This window comes from Poeciliopsis prolifica, unplaced genomic scaffold, assembly GCF_027474105.1.
Source record: "Poeciliopsis prolifica strain line A6 unplaced genomic scaffold, Auburn_PproV2 SCAFFOLD031, whole genome shotgun sequence".
In the NCBI taxonomy this organism is placed as follows: Eukaryota; Metazoa; Chordata; class Actinopteri; order Cyprinodontiformes; family Poeciliidae; genus Poeciliopsis; species Poeciliopsis prolifica.
This window is the reverse complement of record NW_026562406.1, coordinates 987820-1009301: the sequence shown is the minus strand read 5'-3', so window position 1 is coordinate 1009301 and position 21482 is coordinate 987820. Positions and strand designations below refer to the sequence as shown.

Sequence of the window (21482 nt, the reverse complement as noted above, 5' to 3'; positions counted from 1 at the left end):
GTTTTGGGGTTTCTGTTTGGGTGAGCTCACAGCTTCATGTCTCTGCTGCCTAAAGCATACACTGGTGAAACTCCTCTGTTCAACCTGCTCGGAAATGTGGACTGATGGCGCCATCTAGTGGACAAGCATGGAGTCTGCTTTTTTTCTCATCAGGCATACTGTAAAAACAATATATATAATATATTAAAAAAATGAGTTATCCAAATACATACATAGTAAAACAAACCCTTAAGCGTTAGAAGATGAACACAGGTTATATTTGAGAAGAACTCAGTAGATCAAGCATGAAATGCAACATTTGCACAATAACTTTATTTAAATCAAATAAAAATATGGTCGTTTTTAAAGCTGTGTAAAGAGTTTGTTTTTTTAAATATTATGTCTAAATGCTCTAACTGGCAGCACTTAAATTTATTCAAAAAGTACAAACTGTTTTTCATTACTACAATGAACATCCGCACTTTTACAGTCTCTTAAAACTAAGTTGTAATTTACATAAATGAAGTACAGCTCATCTTGGAGTGTTTGTCACTTTTGGTACAACAAACCATTTTAAGATCAGATCTCTTGTTGATTGCATTTTTTTCTTAATCAAACTTTATAACTTTAACCTTTCGTACCTCTCTTGTACTGACCGAATACCAACGGTACTTGAAGGTTTCCACAGGAACACGAAGGCAAACTTTCAGTCTTTCAAGAGTTGAGTTTCATTGTTTTTAAATCCATGATCTGCGAGATCACAGGTGACAAAAACAGAGGAGAAAAAGAAAGCCGTGTCTTTGCCCTGACAAAAAATGTTTTCTAAAATAACCACCAAATAATTTTATGTCAGTCCTACACTCTTTTACTAGTCAAGTGATTTCTGAAAGCAACTGGTATTTTTAGGGGCTAGAAATACAACTATCCAGCACTTGTAATGAATAATTTATTTATTTTTTTACCATTTTACTTTCTCCATCCAACATGGATGAGCTTAAGCCGTTTTGCAAAACAATGGGGTATAAACACTACCCCCAAAAATATTTGGCTATTACTGGAGAAGAAAAAAAAGTTGCTCCACTTTTGGGTTCTATTTGTAAATCACCACTTGCTTTTCACTGCATATTTCTGAATGAGCTCGCGCTCGTCTGTCACAGAACATCCCAGCGAAGTTTGGTTTGGACAAATGACGCGATGTAAAGGTTTCAAACGCTTTTGAGTCTTCTGTTTTGAACTTTGAACGGCGTTGGGTGCCGCTCGTCTGCTCATTCGGTTAAAAAGGTGGAGAAGTGGGGAAAAGAGGTGCAAATTGATTTTTGTTCAGCGAGGATAATCATTCTCTTGGAAAAAAACAAACAAAGCAAACAGTGGTATGTGCATTAGCATTTTAATTGGACAAAGCAAAGAAGAAAAAAAGAAAACATTGATTACAGTAGCAGAGTCAACAGTCAACAACTTTCTGAACAAAAAAAAAAAAAGAAATATATAGATATATATATATAGGGCTTGAAAACGTCTGTAGGCACTGCCTAATTAAAAAGTGTTTCGTCAGCTAAAAGAAACCAGCTCTATAAGGCAACAGTTACGATGTAGGCCTCCCCGATCCTCTGGCAAAATGAGCGAGAGTAAAGGTTGAATCCACTCAGTTTCAATATAAAACACTGGCGTTTCAATAGATATTAAAAATAATAATAATCAGCTTCAAACATAGTATTCACCTTTTAACATTTGAGCTCTGTGAGATTTAAGTATGCACTGCATGGCAATGCCGTCTTATCCCTGCCAGAAAGAACCGTGTCCACTGCACCAGTGTCACGTTTAAATAGCGCCACTCTGCTACGTTCAATGTTGCCGTCGTTAACTGTTGAATTATCAAAACCGAACTGAAAGCAAAGCACCCACAGTTAACAGTAGCAATTTTTTTGTGGTTGTCCTTTTTTCTTTTTTTATATATATACATAGTTTCCAAATAAATCAATAGATGGTTATTTACACATGGGGAGAAGGATTTGAGGCTCAGAAAAAAAGAAGAAAAAAAAAAGGAGGAAAATGAATGCAGAAAGAAAACGCTCCTTGAAAGCGAATGTGTTTGCCGAGTACGAGAGAGGGGGAAAAAAAAATCCCCAACAAAACCTGTGCAATATTTACCTGCCCTTCGGAGAAACAGCAGTGGCAACAATCCCTGCAATTGATTTTTAGCCAATAATAAAAAAAATAAAAAATAAAAAAAATCTCAAATAAGTCAGTTCACAAATTAGAGTGGGTTGATTCCAACGCAAGAAGAAGAAAAAAATTTCATCTTTCAGTGGCCGTCAAAGAAAAGATGTGAAATGGGAGAATTTGTTGAACTCGGAGGGACGGCGAAAACTTTCAAAAGTTTCTTCTGTACATTTTTGTACTCATTTACAGTTAACTTAAAAAGGTAAAGAGTCCTGGCCAGTTTTTCCCCACCACAAGTGGGCGCTCCCCGCCTCACATCACCCCCCTCACTGGCCCAGTTCCCCCCAAATGACAATCCATTTACATTTCACAGATGTCCACCTTTCCCCTGTTAGGTTCCACATCCCATTAAGAGTCTTTAAGTCCTGCTGGAAACCGGGAAGGCTGAGTCTAAACATCCCCCGCACACACACGGGGCGCCGTGCAGCCAATCAAACGGGCATCATCGCTGACAAACCTCCCGCCCTGCCCACCTATCAGTGCGTGGGGTATCCTGTGGCTCCCATACCGGGCTGGTTGGCTAGCATACTCCCATTCAATCCCTGTGTGGGCTCCATTACCCCACCGTTACTGATGGCGCTCATGCCAGTCCACCCAGCACTGGCCGGTAAGTGACTGCAAAAGAAGAGGAACAGAGACAGAGAGAGAGGCAGAGAAAGACAAAATGCCGGCAGGTTAGAAGAGACGAGGCGAAAAAGAGCTAAAAGGACGCTGTGGACAGGAGTTACTGGAATTTAAAACGGGCTGGAGACAGGAAAGAGAAGGTGAGGTGGCTGGATTAATGAAAAAGAAAAAAAGCTTGCAAAAAAAAATTAAATAGAAGTACAGAAAGAGAAGGTTTCATTGGATGTGGACAAGCAGACAAAAAGCTGTAAAATGTAACCCTTATAAGAAATAATTTATGTTTTTGAAACTGTTGATTTGTTGTGACAATATGGTATGAGATAGTCTTTAAAAAAAAAATTTTTTTTATATATATTATCAGTTTTATCAATTTTCTATATATATATATATATAGATAGAGAGAGAGAGAGAGAGAGAGAGAGAGAGATAGATATATATATATAAAAGCTTCTCTACTTTCTCCCAGAATCAACTACGAACATCCAATCAGAAGCAGGAGGCGGGTCTTAGCACTGTCAATCACTTTCCATGTAGCATGAGAGTGGTTAAATTGTTTTCCAACAGCTAAGTTGTTTGTCCACCAATAGCACATTCAGGAGTGGATACATTAGGATGATTAACAGCACCAAGACCCTTGGCTCTGATTGGTTGTTTTTGGTCGAGAGCAGGGCATTTATAGCTCTGGGAGGAGGTGGAGGAGACATTTTCTTTCCACAGATGATCCTTTTCATATTATACTGTCACAACGCTTTGACGGTTTTAATAAATGCATAAACATTTTTACAGAAGTTACAAACTACAGCTTTAAAACGCCAAGCAAAATAATCCATTCCATCGCCGCCATCCTGACAAACATGCCCTCTTATCACACCATGAGGAAGTAAGTCTTCAGCTGGCGCGCCTCACTCAAACAAGATCAGATTAAATCCCTTCCACCGGAAAGTAAAGCCATTATTAAACGTTCAAGAGATTTTCACTTCAAGTTTCAAGTGGAAACAGATTTTCACAGGAACTTAAATATTTCTATTCTCCTTCGAATGGGATCAATTAATACAAGCTTAGACTTTCAGCTTCTCCTTTATTTTTGTCGAGTGCACATGGCACTGCACATAGGACATCTAAAAACACAAAACTCCATGACATTCATATTCAGACCAAGTCAGGGAAAGAAAAAACAAAAACAAAAAACAGCAATGAAATAAAGAAATGAATGGTATGAATGGACATAAACAACAACAGCTTTAAAGGACAGTCCTGACTAACAAGAATTATTTTAAACTCTCGTCAAGTTGCATGATAAATCATTTTTTCATTTCTATTTTTAAGCTGCTTTCTTAGAATTTAGTTGTGGGGACGAAGGGGGGCAAAAATGGAACTGATAAACTTATTGAAAGAGAAAGTGATGATCTGTCCACAGGGAGCAGGGCTACAACACGGACGTGTTCAGGTGGGTTAGATCTCAGTTCAGACGGGGGTCGAGGTTTGTGCTCGTTTCTTAATCTTCTAAAAAAAAAAAAAAAAAAGGTGAGGAAGGGAAGTCAAGAGGGAGCAGGGGAGGTGTCAGGTGACACTGCTCCCTCTTGTGGCCAGGGCTGGTTCTTGCTTGAAGGTGAAGTCCTGTGGTTGCTGAAGTAGGAGAAGGCGGTGAAGAGCAGCCCCCGCTGCCCACCGTGCTACTTACTTAAAGCCCTGCTGGTTCCAGGCCTGGCCGTAGACGCCGTAGGTGGGGACCTGCCACCCGTTGGGGACGTACTGGCTGATCTGGGGCCCGTTGCCATACCACTGGCCCCACTGGTTGTAGGGCTGGGCTGCGGCGAAGCCAATCTTGTTCTGCTTCAGGGGTTAAAAGCAGACAAGGATGTCTTGAGTACAGATTCCTGCAAACATCCACACAGCAGGGTTTCTGCCAACTCAAGTTAAAATCTCTTTAAGGAATTAATGAATGGACATTAAGACACATACCACCACAGAAATATACAAACTTTGTCCAGACACCTGGAAATACATTTGCATTTCTCCTTGATAGATACAGAAACAGTTACATGTAACTTCAATAACCCACAAGAAAAATTGGAAAAACAACCAACAAGCATGTTTTTAATAAAAAACACTGATATATACGAACTACTTCTCAGCTCAAAGCTGGGAAGTAGCTCATATAATATCAGCTGATGTGCAGTTCCACCAGGTGTTTGCTAATTGCTGCAGGCTAGTCTGAAGGAATTGAGTGGGAGAGCTGAATGGTTGCTTATGGCAGATTCAAGAGTTTCCCAAACAAGACAACACTCTGTAGATATGTTTTTGATGAAGGAATATCATAACATGACATTAAGCGGAAAAAAGTCTATTTTACATGACACTTGCCCTTTAAATTTGATACAACCACAGACTTGACTTGAACCTGAGAGAAACTGTGGAGGGAGTTAAAGCCTCTGGTGCTGAAAAACAGCAACAATGAAGCCATGATGGTTTATTTAGTCTTTTTTTTTCTTTTCACTCTGTTTCTCTGAAATGTCCAATGTACACTGAAGAAGGTAACGAGAAACAAGAAACAAAGTCGGACTGCAATTGCTGTGAAGAATCTTCAGAATTAAACGTTTGAACTTTTGATGATAATGCTGATACTGCCACCTCCTGGTGTGATGTGGAAATTACAGTGTCCTGCAAACTGTAGGTGCTGTTTTTTTGCTCGTTTCTTTTTAAACCCTCAGAAAAAAAAAATCAGTTTGTACAAATATAAAAGTGCTGAACTTGTATGCTGATATCAAATCGTGTAACAAGATAAACTGACAGGAAAATATGGAGTGGATAAAACCAGAGCCAGTTTAACACCACAACAGCACGGCTCATACTTGCTAGTCCTGTCTCTGTAAATACTAGCTTGTGTCCGACATCACAATAATACAATAATCGCTGCCTACGCCAAAGAAACAAGGTAGATTTAGACCGTCAGTCCTATAAACCGTCCACTAACAGACGCTGCCCCTCTGCAGCAGCCTTACCTGGGGCATCGACACCTGCTGCATGGAGTTCATCATGTCTGGCGTCTCTTTACCCCAGTAGCACTTTACTATGTGGCCCTCGATTGAAGAACCATTGACGGAGACGATGGCATGGGCCGCTGATTCATGGGAGTTAAACCTAAACACAAAACAGTTGGACAAATGGGCCTTGGAAAAGCTGTTTGGATAAGTGCTTGTTCACTAAGGGTGTAAAAAATGTTTTAAAAAGATCAGAAAGGCTAAATGCTCTCAGTCGGAACAGAGATGCTGCTTTGTATACAACTAAATCGGTCCAAGTTGCAGTAGAGACCTGAAAAACCTGTTCTAGTTCTCATTTGGAAAAGCTGTAATAAAGCATTGACTCTCCAAGCCCGTCTGGCACGACGGTGAAACGGTTTAACGCCACATACCTCACAAATGAATAGCCTTTATCTGGAAAAACTCTGACTTCCATGATCTGTCCGAATGGGGAGAAGGTCTGTCTCATCAGTTGCTCTGGAAACGAAGCAGAAAGGAGCGTTAATGACTCATATCTGGGGGTCAAAGGGTCACGAAATAATCACCAACAGGGGTCTCGATAAACTGTATTCATTGGTTTTAGTTTCAAGATGCTCCCAAAAATGTCAGTGATGTCATTTCCTCTGAAATGTTTAACTTGACATTTTCAAGGTTTATTTTTATATTCTTGTTATATTCAGTATTTTGTCAGGATGAGCTGATTCTATTTTATTTTTTTAATAATGAATTTGATTAAACTAGTTTTTAATCGGGGATTGCAGCTCTAATGAAATGTTTCAACTCATTAATTCAAGATTGTTCAAAGTCTTACTGTAAATGGTGAAAGCTGTGGGAAGGAAAGATCTCCTGTAGCAGTCTGTACTACAACAAATTTGAAAAGGCCTCTAACTAAAGACATTGTTTTTCTAAAAAAGTCTCATAAGAGACTGAAAAAGGCCCCTTATTTAAAATAAAACATAAGAAAGGAAAAACTAAGTATTTTTAAATACCTCTGGACTTTAGGTGTCCACAGAGGTATTTTTCTTACAAATTACCAACAGGAAAATCAAACAAATCTTATTTTAAGAGAAACTGCTGCACCGATTAGCTCTGCATGTTACTAAGAATCAGGATGAAGTCACAGAATTTTGTGTTATTATGATCACAGCTGATGCACCACAAATATACAACTTATTGGCATTTCATAAGAGATAGTGCGTAGCAGAGCTTCATTTTCACCAGTATCAATTTACAAAAACTCAATCTGATGAGTCTTGCTTGTCGAAGCTCTTCAAAAACGTGAACAAGAATGATTAAAACATCGTCTAAAAGCAAAAACTATGGAGATTACATCCACGACTTTACTCCCAGTGTGAATTGCTACTAAAAAGAAAGAACTGCAGTGACATGAACTGTGGCGTTTGCCCACCTGTGAGTCCTGTGCTGACCCCACCGCAATACACGGTGCAGTTACTGGGGCTGGACTGGCTCATGACGTCATCAAAGGACAGGTGCTTGGAGTTATCTGGCGGGGCGAATGTCACACGTTACTGATAATCCGTCGGTTCAGGTGATCCAAAACGGAACGACAAAATGCACTAACTCTCGTAGGTGGCCTTGGGAGCAGGGGGCTTTCTTGTGGCCCAGTTGGTCCGTATCTGTCTGCCCCCTAACCACTGACCCCCCATGTGCTGAATGGCATTCTCTGCATCCTGGAGGAACAACAATCAGGTTATCCACTAGAGTTGCAACCAACACAAATCCAGGGTTCGTGCAAGTTTCAGAAAGTCATATTTAAGAATTTTTAGTACCAGCCTGAATGAAATTTAAGGCCAAAGAAAAGCTATGACTACAGGGGATGATTGGAGGCTCTTATGGGCGATAAATGTTCAATTCTAATCAACATTTAACACTAGAACTGGAAGACATTACCCAAATAAAGTAAACAGAAACAACAAATAAAATGAACTATGAAACTTCTAAACAAAATCGTCCTTCAAAAAAAAAAAAAAAAAAAAAAGGACAATTTTGTCCAAAGCACTTTGAGACCAAAGCACCAGACTCAGAACTTCAACCAAACAGTTTTTGGTAAAAAGAGAGAAAAACTATAAATCATGCAAACGGAAATAGAGCTCGTTTTAATTTATCAATTGATCTACTGCGACAGGCCTAACCCTGCTTACCACAGACTTTTGTACAACAGCTTTGCTCAGCTACATTTTATTAGTTTAACAACGATGCTGACAATCTACAGCGGTAACAGTGGTGATTTCTTACCCATTTATTGAAGAAAGACACAAAGCCGTAGCCTTTAGATTTTCCTGTAGCCATATCTTTCACGACGCGAGCATCCCTGTGGACAAAGAACACAACCGCTTAACAAACCTGGAGCAGGCACTTCACATCACTGTTACACACACATAAACTAAAAAAAATAACAAAAAAGACAAAACTGTATGTGGAACATTACTTCTTTGTTGTAACAACGCTTCTTGGCAATAAAAGCTCATTTTCAGCAAATGGTGCAGCATTAGTGGGTGGAGCAGCAGACTGCGCCGGTTCCAAACCTCCACGGCTCAATCTGCTCCCGACTTTTCTTGAATTTTATTTGCTGGGTTAGATTGAAGTTTGAAGGGGCAGTGTCGTGTGTTTTCCACATAATGCAGAAAATTAGACATCATGGTGTCATAAGTACCCATGCAACATTTTACTTCCCTTAATTTGTTATAAAAATGCTGTACACATCAAATATAACTTAAAAGAAACTGTACTTCCTATTTTAACTTTGTCTCTTTAAGAAGCTTCGCCTTCAGGAAGTCATTACAACATAAGTCCTCTATTAATCCTTTAACAATGTTTGTACCAGCGTTGCACTGAGAAGTGATGCACTCAGTAGATTTCCAGTTCCTCCAGATATTTGCTCATTTTTCCTGGCTAGTCTGAAGGGGCTGATTGGGGAAAGGCTGATCTGGAAGGTCATTCCAGCCTCTTTGGTCCCAAATTATGGAGATAATCTCTGATAAAACTCCCTCTGTGAGTCACTTTGGTCCCTGAGAGCGGAGATAAACGATTGGCACTGCCTACAAAATCTCATTCCTGTGTCTCTCAGCACTGAGATTTCCTCTAATGATGACCGACCTTCTTGTTTTTCCAGTTAGGCAGATGCTAATCTACATCATCACACTGCCTACGTTATGAGACGTTGGTCTTATAATGTAGGTTTTTAATTGGAACAAAGCACATTCTGAATTCCTTTCCCTTACAAGTGTGACACAAGTTAGTGGTGGAATAAACTGGCTTTCCAAAGGTTACAAGGTTTATCACAAACCCAACCAATTTATATGAAATCCCCAAATCTACCAAGAAGAGTGATCAAACATATAAAGATAAGTGCTCAAGGTGCAACCAGCTGACCAACAGTTATTCCAGTATTTGTGAGGGTGGATGTATAAATTTGAGTATAGGCCTGTCGTGATTACGAATCCAAAAAATTATTTTGATAACTGACAATATTGTTGTTTTGAGGCCATTTTTAAGTAATGTAATAATAATGGTACAACAAAAGGTTTGCCCTCTCAAAGATTAATAAACTTTAATTTTGTAAACATTTAACACTGGAACTGGAAGATATTTTCTGTATTTTTAAAAAATACAGAAAACAGAAATAAAAACCACACACAACCAAAACCAGAAATTAAGTAGATTGTAAAGTCTCTAAGCAAAATTTTTTGTTTTAAAAATAAAACATATTAAAAATCTTTTTTTAAATAGACTCCTTCTAGTTCATCTATTTAATTGTAATTTATTGAAACAGGTTTATTTGAATATATCCAAATTATACATACTTCTTAAGCATGCATGTGTAATTCGGTCTCTGCCTGGGTTTAAATAAAAAAATAAAATAAATTCAGAATTGTGTGGGAGGTTTTTTTTTTTTATCTCAAATACAAATAAGTTATTTTATCCTGGAAGGAATAAATGCTGTGCTGCTTTCTGACGTTAGAGGAGTCTGTCCCTCATTTACAGTCCATTTCTATAAAACCCACAATCTCCGTACTTACGATATCCTGCCGAAAGGGGCGAAGGCAGCTTTGACGTCTTCTGTTGTTATTTCTGGACTGAGGTCTCCGACGAAGACATGAAAGTGATCTGGAAGGGCAAAACGGTTGAGAGGTCGGTCCTTCTAACGTCCATACAGATCAAGTTTCTCCGCAGAACATAAATACTAGATAATCTGGTCACAACAAAACAAATGCTTTGTACTACTTACTACTTGTGTCTTTTTTCTGGCTGGATGGTGTTGTGGCCCAGTTAACTTTGACCTCCTGCAGACAGCAGAGAGCACAAGGCGGGGCGTGTTTAAATAAAATAAAATCAAAATAAATGACATTACATTAAAGGTGGACAAAAAACAATTTTATTTGAACACGCCTAGGAACTTTAAGAAGCTCTTTGCAGAATAAAATGTTAACCGTCTACTTAACAACTCGTATTACACCAAATTACATCAAAATCATTTCAGGATGGATCCAACCTGACAGGTTCGGATGCAGCACTCATCATTCAAACAAACAGAGCAGATTCACACGTTCTGCATGACGCATCTAGATTTCATTTCTCTTTTGGAAAGCCCACAGACCCGACTCCCCATCCCCACTCACCCTGTAGATACGATAGCTTACCTTACCCAATATTTTCCTTCCATTCATGGCCGCCAATGAGGCAGCAGCATGCCTGTGATCATAGAACTCCACAAAGCAGTACGGATCATTTCCAGCAGTCTGTCAATAGTAAAATAATACTAATCATAAGTTAACAGTTTAATTATGCGTGAAGCACACCACCAAACAGCTGCCTGGTGTGTCAGTGATGAGTTCATACTAGAGATGCACCAAGAAATCAGTCGCTGACAGAAAACTATCAATTTGACCCTGAATGGTGATCAACCCATCAGAACTTTTTTTTTAATCCTTATTGTTTTTACAAGCAGTAAATGCACCACACCAACGCTGCACTGATAACTCTACTCAGTGTAGAAGTTTTCACTGTGAGAGATTAATTATTTTCAGTGTCAGCAGCTGCGTTTTTTCCGTTAAACTTAAAATTGTAGCATTTGACGTTTGGAAAACGAATTTGCTTCACGGAAACGCGGCAATTCAAGACAAACTCACATTTCTCAATATAAAGTTTTGGTGTTAGAATGAGGTGGGTGGTGTTTTTTTGTTGTTGTTTGGTTGGGTTTTTTTACGTAAACTGTTTAAAGGAAACACTGAAATTGCGAAATTGTGGGTTTTTATATGACTTTAGGAGAATATCAACAAGGTTCAGCAAACATTTGGAATGGCAACCAAGCTGGTGATTTATTTGAATTGGAGGGAGATAGCAGCTGATAAAAGGAAACGGGAACGTGCTGCAACACAGGTGCTCCGTTTTATCAATTTGAAAGAAACAGTCCCGTTTGTCACGAAACAAATAGCATTCGGGATCTTGGCAGTGTTTTGGAAACCTCACGACTGAGCGTCCACCAGCTCTATAGGAAACACACACTGAGAATTAAGCTTACAGTCAGCGAGGCTAACCACGGCTATAAGAAATTAAATGGAGAGCTGTGTGACACCAGCACACATCGGGTGATTGTTGCCTCTGCTCCACATACCGGTAATGACTCATTGCTGAAATCAGTAATAGTTGAAGTTTATGTGTGTGATAGCCTGAACGGTTTTCCTGTATTTTGATACGCAGAGTCAGTTTTGTACTTGTATAAAAGAATGATTTATTTCCTAATAAGCATTGTGTAATTGTTAAGTCTTAACTTAAATCGGCCTCAGGTGCACCTCTAGTATTTGATGTTTTATGGGCATCATGTGAGCAACACTTTGGACAGGAGATCTCAACACACGGGAGGGGGGGGAAAAGTCACTTACATCATTGATCATTTTACAGCTCTTACAAGGTCCTATCTGTTGGAAGACCTGTAGAATGAGGGGCTCGGTGACATCCCTGGACAGATTTCCTACGTACCTACAAGCAAAAACAGAGAGATGGGCGAACTGAGTCCCTGTCAAACAGGAAGTGGCACGCAAACAAAGGCTAGTTCGCCGGGGTAGCCACAGACACGGCAATTTCTGATACATAAAAAAAAGAACAGTAACAAAAAAAAATGGAGCGATATTAAACTGAACATTAGTCGATGTTTCCGCAAGAGACTGGTGAAACGGTCACCCCGGCAGTCGGGGGTGTCCGGTGCGGTCTGTGAGCGCGTTGACGTGGCTCGTCTGCCAGCTAGCTAGGCTAAAGATCTGGCTAACCGGTTCCAACAGGCCTCGGGTTAAGTTGAGGCTCAAACTACACTTTCTAAAATCTCCGTACAGTCCACACACGTCTTATATGCCCTCTCCAGGCACCACGGTGGATGTAAACATTGATATGTTTTAAATAACTAAAATTAAACGATGTCCCATCTCCAGCTAATCGCAGCAGTACCTAGCTAGCGACTCAGTTTCGATTTAAAGTGAGTTGCCGCTCCGTTTATTTACACTTGAAAATGAAATCTTAATTGTGTGCGCCGAAAAACTGTAGTTTGCGACATTTTGTATGGCATGCCTGATGTGAGATAATACACAAAGTAAAAGAAGATATTGCCAGTCGAATGACAAAGGTTTACAGCTTCCTAATTGTAACAACGTGGAAACATTTTGCAGTAACTAGACGAAGCCTGAGCATTCCAGGACATAGACAAGGCCACAGTTACTCACAGGGTTCTGGGTTGTTCGTCGTCCATCGTCGGGGTTCAGTGGTCGAGTCCTCGGAGGGGGCTTTATTCCAATGACATACAACAGGTCTGGACCGAACCCGAGAGACCAGGAGCACCGGGGCTATACCTTCCGTTCGATGAGAAATCCGTCTCCGACTCAGATCTCCCACACGCAGCATACAGCCCCCTCTCGGTTTGAGGCAAACAATAGGAAGTTGAAGATGGCGGAGAAACGGCGTCAGCGGCGTCAGCCCGGCAGCGCGCTGAAATGAAGCTAAAATCAAACGCTCCTTCACTTACACAAAGATGCGCCTTCCCTCCTCATCTGTTCTGCGGGCACTGTAATTTATCACCCTTTTACCACTCACATTAATTGTTTCCCATGATTTACGGTGATTTATTTTTCATATGTACATACAAAAAAGGCGCTTTCAAGTCACGGTTGTTGGATTTGTGTGTCCTATGCATATTTTTCAAAATGAATGGTTTCCTGCAACACAGCAAAACCAGGATTCTAACTAAAACAAAAATTAAAAAAAAAAAAGAAAGAAAGAAAAACACGTGCGCCGCCCGGGAATCGAACCCGGGTCGCAAGAATGGGAATCTTGCATGATACCACTACACCAGCGGCGCCGTCTGCTCCATCTTCGCCACAGAGAGTATCCATCCTCAACATCCGGATCACTGTTCAATTTCATTATATAGTTGATACATTACAACTTTTTTAATTTTAACAAAAATTTTGGAAAAATATTCATCTAGTACAGTTATTAAAATAACCCAATAGCTGTCCGCATTGTTCTTGATTGATCAACTTGTTTTCGTGTGTATAGAGGGCATGTTTGCCAGGATTATTATGGAGAGTCCTGTAATTTTAGGAACTCTATCAATTGTAATTGATAACAGAACATTATTATATGATAACGTATATGAGTTAAGATCATGTCTATCTTTGCAGAAGAAATATAATCAACCTTGCTCCATGATAATACCACTGAAACCAGTGCAGTGTTTGCAGTGTGCATGTATTTCCCCCCACACACAATGCTTTGCATGATAGGCCAAAACATGTGGTTTCATCTAATCTTAGAATATTCTTCCACATGTTTGCTGTAGTACTTTTATGGAAAACCTTCAATGGTTTCTTTCTGAAAGGCTAAATTACAGGGTGCATGGCTGATTGTTATTCTGTCAGATAAAAATATATTTTGTGTAGGTTACATTGTAAACGGGTTATGAACAACTTGGACAAGTAATCTTTCTGAAATTCAAAATTAAGTAGTTGCTTTAGGAGATGGATTGATATCCTGAGTCGATGCATATATCATTATAAACAAACCTCGACTGCGTCCTTTTAGCAGTGAGAAAAGTCCATTCACTGAGATGAAAACATGAAAAAATTTTATGTTAGAAAACAGAAATTTGAAAACAAATGTGCAAATAATTGCACATATGTTTTGCGAAATAATTACTATTTCCCGAAAAGCAATTATTCGTTGTGGTGACTTTTTTTTTTTTCTGTCCAGCAGATGGCGGTAACGCGCCTTCCGGTCAGTTTGTCAGGTGCACCTCGCCCCATGCAGGGTGGGGAAATAAAAGTCAAGAAGAAGAAAGGGGCTTGGGAATAGAAAGCACGCGAAGAAGAGCCAGGCGTTGGAGTTGTAAACATGGCTTCTTCCATCGGCTGTCAGCATTATGTACGCAGTTGCCTCTTGAAAGTGAGTACATTTTAGAGAAAAAATATTTCTGTTACGCGGAGCAAGAGAGAAATCTCTCGAGTGGAAACTTGGTTGTCTAGTTATTTTCTGTTCGGACATCTCAGCGCTCTCCTGTCAGTCATTCCAACGTTGCTGGACTGTAACAGTGTTATTACATAACGTTTTAGTGACGTTATCAGTTATTAAATTGTTTACGATGCCATAAAGTTTCACTGCAAGCAAAGACCTTTAAAGAAGTCATTCATTGTCTCATAAGCATACTGGTGCTAACACAGCTACATTAGCTTAGCAGCCATGTGTGCCTCTCCTGTTTTTTTACCCAGCTTTACCATTGGATTGTATTTATTTTTGGACACTTTGTTTCAAACAGCTAGCTTGCACCCAGATGCATTATACAAGTAAATATGACGTAGTAACTAGAATAGATTAACTGTACAAAATCAGTAAACAAGCTGTCAAAATGTGTGTATCCAACTCAATCAGAGCAGATAAATTGCTTTAAGGAAGTTGTGTTTTCTGAAGATTTGTTAAGTTCATTTCCCTCTTCCTGGGTATATTTCAGACTGTTCTGGAAATTCATATGTTTCAGTCTGTACTTTGATACTTGTAAACATTGTTGGTTGATAAGACCTGCGAGATGCAGTATTACCATCCACGAGGACTCTTTTAAACTGATAACATTTTCATGTTCAATTCTAAAATAAAGAAAATACAAGGAGGCTAAAATGGCCATGCTGTTTCGTTGTGGTAACAAGGTGAGTGGGAGAAATTTAAAGCTGAGACGGATCCAGTCCAAATGAACACATTTATTCTAAATCTATGGAATTTGATCTGAGTACTTTCATTCATTCATCCATTCATTGATCCATCCATCAGTTTTCCCAACCATCCTTACATTATCTGTTTTTAGAAGTTCCATATCGTCATCTGCCTAAAATAATCGCGTAAGTCATTTTTTGCCAAAAGTTGTTTTCTTTTTGCCTTTTTTTTTGTCAGGAAAGATGCGGTGAATTTTTTTTGTTTTTTGCAAAAATCACTTTTACAAAAAAGAAAAATAAAAGACATTATTTTAGGACAGTGATGATGTTAAAGCCCGATATCACAAACTGCTTTTCTACAAAGATAGACTGTAGAAATTTTTATATTTATGCTTAAAATTGGATAATAGAACTGATAACTCTGGAAATTTAAGAGTGGGAAATTTCATAAAATTTGACCTGAATATTGTTGGAATCCTCTCCATAGACTTATTTGAGTCATAAATAACTCTAGCAAAAGCAAGGTTTTTGACTAATGGACAGAAGAAACAACCGAAAAGACCAACATTAATATTTTAGCCACTCAAGACATCCACAATTGAAAATTCTTCTTGTTTTCCATTCAAGACGGTATGTCTTTAACTGAACTTAATCAGAGCTTTTAGCTCGTACGGGCAAATCAGCCGGCAAATCCTTAGTGTAGTAACAGGTTGATGTGTCTCCGTTCCGCAGGCTCCATGCTGTGGGAAACTCTACGTGTGTCGGCTCTGCCACGATGCAGAGGAGAACCACCAGATGGACCGCTTCAAAGTCCGGGAGGTTCTGTGTTCGGAGTGTGAAACCCTGCAGAAGGTAACAGGGATAATTAAAAAAACAAGTTAAAAAGATGAGGCGCAGGCATGGCTGTGGCAAAGTGTTTCAGCTGTGAGGCTAGGAAGGAAGTTGAGAGTTTCTAATAATAATGATGATGAGATGTTTAGTTGCTTTTGATGTTATGTTTTTGACAGCAATTATCTCGACAAAAGCAAAACAGTTCCCTCGAAATAAAAGTAGTCCATATGTACATTGGGCTTGTCAGAGGTTTATTATCACTTATTATCAGTATGAATGCTATTATATTTTTCTTTTAATGATGAATTCAATCTAAGTCGATTCCAGGTTTGGGAAATAGTACAGCCATCATGGAGGATCACAGCAGGGCTAAGAAAGAAAAAACATAATCATGAGAATCAAGTTATACTTTTGCAAAACGAAGTCCTGATGATAAGACAGTGAAGTCGTATGACAATGAGGTTGAAAATACGAGAATAAACTTGTAAAAAAGTAGTAGTAATACAAGAAAAAAAAGCAGTGTGGGGGGGAAAAAGTTGTAACACTATGAGAATAAAGTCAGAACGGTACCAGAGTAAAGTAGTAATGTCAGGAGAATGAATGCATAATTTTTTAAAACTCCTACACAAAAAACAACAAACAAAATAAAATGTGGAAATCTTGTGAAGTTATACTTTGGTATCGGTTTTACAAATGGGACATACTAAATCTTTTAATCAGCAACAAATTGTTATTATCAGTAGCAGGACTTTAAAATGATCGAAACGGGGGTGGGGGGGAACAAAAAACAGACAACTTTACAGAACTTTAAAGCATTTGGCCGAACTGGTAGTGGAACAAAACAAACAAAAAAAAAAAAAACAGGTGGGAAGGATCTTGAAATTGGTTGAGGCCTTTTTTGAATTCCACCCCAGAAGCAACACAGGAGGGCAAAGAGACTGCTCTTTTACTTAAACATGCAGCGGTTTTACTTTAAGTCAGACGTCTTCATACACCGATTTGTTTCCTGTGACTCAAGGAAATAGATTTGTATCACAATTAGCTCAAGTCATAACATAAAAGGGGGGGAAAAAAGGTAATATGTTGGTTTCTGCTCCTCCAGGCTCAGAAGAACTGTCAGCAGTGTCATGTGCAGTTTGGGGAGTATTACTGTGATATCTGTCACCTCTTTGACAAGGACAAGAAGCAGTACCACTGTCAGCCTTGTGGGATATGCAGGTGAGTCTTTGTGGAAACAGGCAGGAACTCTGATGGATTTGGAAACACTCAACAGAAATACAGAATCACTATAATCTTAATGGATTTGTGACAAACAGGACACTTACATTTATTGCGAGATCATAATCCCACCATATTGTGGTATTATTGTAACACTTTAGCTATTTTTCTTTCCACATGATAGGTTACGGAGGTAAAAAGATACAGTAAAATCTGTCAAAAACATTCAACTTAAAGTTGTGATGCAGGCGCTTCAGAAACTCCGGACTTTCAGAGACAAACACTTTGTCTTTTTTCTTTTGCAGGATTGGGCCCAAAGAGAAATACTTTCACTGTCAGAAGTGCAATTTGTGCTTAGCCCAGGACCTGCAAGGAAATCACAAGGTGATTGTTATGAATCTGCAGCTTCGCATTTCCTCCCCTGGTTGCTTTGATTTACGGCTTATCCTCCTCATTTCAGTGTGTCGAGAACGTATCAAGGCAGAACTGCCCAGTGTGTATGGAGGTAATCACACACACTCACCCGTCTAGTTTAATGTATATTTTTGTTTACATTATTTTATTTATTTATTTTTAGATTCACTCTTTGCATCTGAAATATTTTATTTGATTGATCAGGATATTCACACATCCCGGATTGGTGCTCACGTTCTTCCTTGCGGCCATCTTTTACACAAGTAAGCCTGGCTTTTAGCGCGCGTTTCGCCAGCCCTCCTTTTATCAGAGCGAGCAGAGAATGCGTCACTACAATGGAAACATCTGTATTGCTGTTTATGTTCACATTCTGTGATTGCGAATCTGTCATGATCTGTCATTTGGCTTTTGGCTTTTTTCACAGGACCTGCTTTGATGCCATGCTCAGTAAACGGTGAGTGGAATGAATCCTTTTTGTTTTTGGTGACATTAGTTAGATGAAATGAAATGCTCTTAAGTTACTGCTGTCTACATTCAGCTGTTAATTTAATATCATCAGCAGTTTTTTTTATTATTCTGGATAATCAGGGAGCAATTTTTCCCCTTCACTTCTGTCTAAAGTTAAACTGACAAACATTGTTGTCTGTTTTGGCTTCAGTAAAATATCAGACCTGTGAGTGTGTACGTACAGATCTACTGAAGTGTTACAGTGTGCTGAATGCCTGTGTGTGTGTGTGTGTTTGTTTCAGCACGTACCGCTGTCCTCTCTGCATGCATTCCGCCTTGAACATGGACGAACACTGGGAAATGATGGACAAAGAGATCGCTCAGACACCAATGCCCGCTGAGTACAAGGATGCCAGAGTCAAAGTAAGACCTCACTAACTGCATTCAAAGAAGTTTTAGAAAAATGTATCAATCACGACAGAAAATTATATTTGTTGTCCGGTCTGCCATCTCACAAAGAAACACCGTGAAATGGTGCTCTCTAACAAGACTCTTTCAAATTTTCCCCGCGTCCGGATAAGTGTTGGACAAGGTGTCTGCCCACCCTCAAGACATCTTAAATTCATAAATTAAAGCCTTAATTTAATTAAAGTCAAAAATTCATTTTTTGAAAAGTAAGTCGGTCTCTAAATACATTCATCAAAGGACTGGCTAATCTACTTTATTCTCTTGCGAGACTTTTCTGTCAGGCAAAAGTTTGAGACATATTTATTGTGTTCTATTACTCAAGGAGGTTGAAGCTACCGGTAACTAGCTGCTAATATACCCATAGCTAGCCAAGTAGCTATTATGTGTAAGTCCAAATTCATCACCACTTGGCTGTGTGATGTTTGTATGTAAGATGTAGGTCTTAAATTTGTCTTTGAAAGATCTTCAAAAGTCTTAAATCTGAATTGGCATTTAAACTTCCAAGCTTCCATCTCACAGAGCAGCCCTCCGCCGTGAGTCACCCACTCAGCTACTTCAGACTAGCCAGCAGCAATTAGCAAACACCTGGTGGAACTGAGCATCAGCTGATCTCATTATATGAGCTCCTGCTCAGTGAAACGCTGGTAAAAACTTTGTTAAAGGGTGAATAGAGAAACCATGTTGAGATGACTTCCTGAAGGCACAGTTCCAGAAAGAGACAGAGGCCCAATCTCAAGGTGTTAAATTACAAAGTCAAATTTCTCATGTTTGATATATATATGGCATTTTCATAACAAGTGAAGGTAACATAGTTATTTAATTGTTCTATAAAACAACCAGTATGTGCCTCTAAACGACCTAATACTGCCCCTTTAATAGTCATAACATGACAAAATTGGGTCGAATTCTAAGTGTCTCAAAAACAGACAGATATGAAAGTGGTTTAACCCCGGTCCTTTTTTTTCCTCCAGGTTATTTGTAACGACTGCCAGGCCCACTGCACCGTGCCTTTCCATGTGTTGGGGATGAAATGCGCTGAATGTGGCTCCTACAACACAGCGCAGGATGGAGGACTCATGCAGCAGCAGCATCAGGAGCCGCAGCAGCAGCAGCAAGAGGAGCCGCAGCAGCAGCAGCAGCAAGAGGAGCAGCAGCAGCATCCGGAGCCGCAGCAGCAGCAAGAGGAGCAGCAGCAGCAGCAGCAGCATCCGGAGCCGCAGCCCTCAGACCTGCACACAGAGAACGAGCCGGAGCCGCAGATGCCACATTAAAACCCAGGAGTCAGTGACTTTCCCACATTTGACATTTGATCAATGAACTTTATATTAATATAAAAACAAGTGAACCCATTCATTTCCCTCAACAAGAAAGGTGAAGGAGGAGTTGTGGAATCTCTCATTGACACTGACAGACGGTTTGCAGTCACAGACCTGAATGCTTTTAAACTGTAGTAAACTGGGGCTTAACACAGCTGCCTGAAAACAGTTGATTTTGTGCCATATCCCCTGGTTAAAAATTAAAAAAAAACAGACCTGTAATTTGTATAGTGCATGTCATGTGAAATTTTTCAGAAGATCTGGAGTTTTGGAAAATGCCTAATAAAAACAGAAATGGGTATGCAGCACGTTGTTGCTTTATCATAGGGGCTCATTAAAAATATATTTGCTGTTTTCATCTTTTTGTTCTTGCAGGCATTATTAAAAAGCTTGGCTTAAAGCGTCGTTAATTCTGTCTAAAAATGCATTTTTATGAAGATAAAACTCATCTTTGAAAAAAAAAGTAATCTCGACAAGTAGCTTCATTTTGTTATTGTCTTTTAGTGGGTTGTATGAAGTACACATGAGAAGTCATTATCTTACCAGGAAACAGTGATCAGGTCACTGTGTTTACCAAAACACTCAGTCGGTGTGTGACTGTCATAGTGCGATGATCTTGAATAAAATTGTTAGACTTTTTGTTTATTGACACAGAAATGTGCGACAGTACCCAACAGCTTTTATTCACAGGAAAGAAGAACAAAATTACATAGGAGCCGTTTTGCAGCCGGCTGGTCAGCAGTGTGCAGCAACAGGTGAGGGAGATGGGGAAAACATTTGTTACTACAAAACAACATATGGCATTAAATGGTTTTTAAATCCCAAGCAGAAAGTGAAAAATGAATGCAATTCAAACCAGGGCAATGTTGAAACCTGAGTTCTGAAAGCAACTCTGACCAAATGCCTCATGATGTGAATAATTATATGTCTAAAAATATTAAACAAATTGGCCAGGAGTCTCATTTCCACATGTTGAACACCCCCCACAAAAAATACAGTCTAAAGGAATACTTTAGATAGTGACCATCAACCATTCAGCATTTATTTAGTAGTTATTGTGTCTATTCGTAATTGTCTAAGTAAGAAAATATGGGCACAAAGTGTAAAAAACAATTCAGATTTTCTTCCATGTTTTCAGAAATATTTGAGAATTCTTTGGCTTTCCAGTGAGAACTCGTTTTTCAACACAACCCCGCTGAAATCCTTTAAACCCGTGCTGGACTTCAAGGTTATTCGTGTTAATGAATGGGGAATCAGTTCTGGTCTCGATGTGCTAATGGATTGTTCATAAATTCCCACTGGTTAAATCAGACACAACATTCATAAACAAGGATGCGATACCTCATAGGGGTATCATTTATTGTATCATTTATCAGTTATCGCGGTAAGATTCTTGATTTTTCTCCTAAAACTAAAATCGATCAATTTTATTATGCGTCTGATGCCCTGAAGCCCAACAGAGGAGTCTGTTTTTCAAGCGACCTATTTATGTTGGTGGGATTATGTCATTCCTTCAAATGAAATAATAAATATTTCCTAATGTCGCCTTCATTGTTATCGCGGTAATACTGCAAAAAATATCGTGATAACACTTCAAGTGCACGTGGCCTCATTCTTCATATGCTGTCTCCTCTAGGTGGCGCCGGCTCAGCTGTGACGGGCCGGACAGTGAAACAATCCAAACTGGCAGCAGGGGTGTCTGCGGGGATGGTGGAGGGCGTGTCCGTGGAAACCGA

The 21482-nt window shown here is 39.4% G+C and overlaps 2 protein-coding genes and 1 non-coding gene across 5 annotated transcripts; 1 reads left to right on the top strand and 2 right to left on the bottom strand.

The window, feature by feature from the left end:
* Positions 1–1350: 1350 nt before the first annotated feature.
* LOC129372995 (cytotoxic granule associated RNA binding protein TIA1-like) lies at positions 1351–12812 on the bottom strand. Of its 3 annotated transcripts, none has more exons than XM_055050663.1 (12): positions 12578–12812; positions 11747–11843; positions 10505–10603; positions 10093–10147; positions 9884–9971; positions 8100–8175; positions 7426–7534; positions 7252–7347; positions 6236–6320; positions 5826–5964; positions 4505–4653; positions 1351–2814 (listed from the first exon to the last, which is right to left on the bottom strand). In XM_055050663.1, exons 1-12 carry the CDS (start codon positions 12601–12603, stop codon positions 2676–2678), a joined length of 1158 nt encoding a protein of 385 aa, XP_054906638.1. In that variant the 5' UTR covers positions 12604–12812; the 3' UTR covers positions 1351–2675. The 3 variants fall into 3 exon arrangements, with proteins under 3 accessions (XP_054906638.1, XP_054906637.1, XP_054906639.1); XM_055050662.1 differs by having other exon boundaries at positions 4505–4656; positions 12578–12810; XM_055050664.1 differs by lacking the exon at positions 12578–12812 and having other exon boundaries at positions 4505–4656; positions 10510–10603.
* A 326-nt stretch (positions 12813–13138) lies between these two features.
* trnag-ccc (transfer RNA glycine (anticodon CCC)) lies at positions 13139–13209 on the bottom strand. Its single transcript has one exon. It is a non-coding gene; the product is annotated as a tRNA-Gly (tRNA).
* A 971-nt stretch (positions 13210–14180) lies between these two features.
* On the top strand, positions 14181–20385 carry rchy1 (ring finger and CHY zinc finger domain containing 1). Its single transcript, XM_055050665.1, has 9 exons — positions 14181–14294; positions 15785–15904; positions 16986–17101; positions 17407–17485; positions 17562–17606; positions 17720–17778; positions 17940–17969; positions 18265–18385; positions 19402–20385. The coding sequence occupies exons 1-9, from the start codon at positions 14244–14246 to the stop codon at positions 19699–19701; spliced, it is 921 nt and encodes a 306-aa protein (XP_054906640.1). The 5' UTR covers positions 14181–14243; the 3' UTR covers positions 19702–20385.
* Positions 20386–21482: the final 1097 nt, after the last annotated feature.

Coding starts and splice junctions, on each gene's coding strand:
- LOC129372995 (XM_055050662.1), bottom strand. CDS start 12,603: ATGGACGACGAACAACCCAGAACCCT. Junction 5,965..6,235: donor AAAGGCTATTCATTTGTGAG/GTATGTGGCGTT, acceptor TTTTGTGTTTAG/GTTTAACTCCCATGAATCAG. Junction 2,815..4,504: donor TGGAACCAGCAGGGCTTTAA/GTAAGTAGCACG, acceptor CTTCTTTTGCAG/TCACTTACCGGCCAGTGCTG.
- rchy1 (XM_055050665.1), top strand. CDS start 14,244: ATGGCTTCTTCCATCGGCTGTCAGCATTATGTACGCAGTTGCCTCTTG. Junction 15,905..16,985: donor AGTGTGAAACCCTGCAGAAG/GTAACAGGGATA, acceptor CTGCTCCTCCAG/GCTCAGAAGAACTGTCAGCA. Junction 18,386..19,401: donor ACAAGGATGCCAGAGTCAAA/GTAAGACCTCAC, acceptor TTTTTCCTCCAG/GTTATTTGTAACGACTGCCA.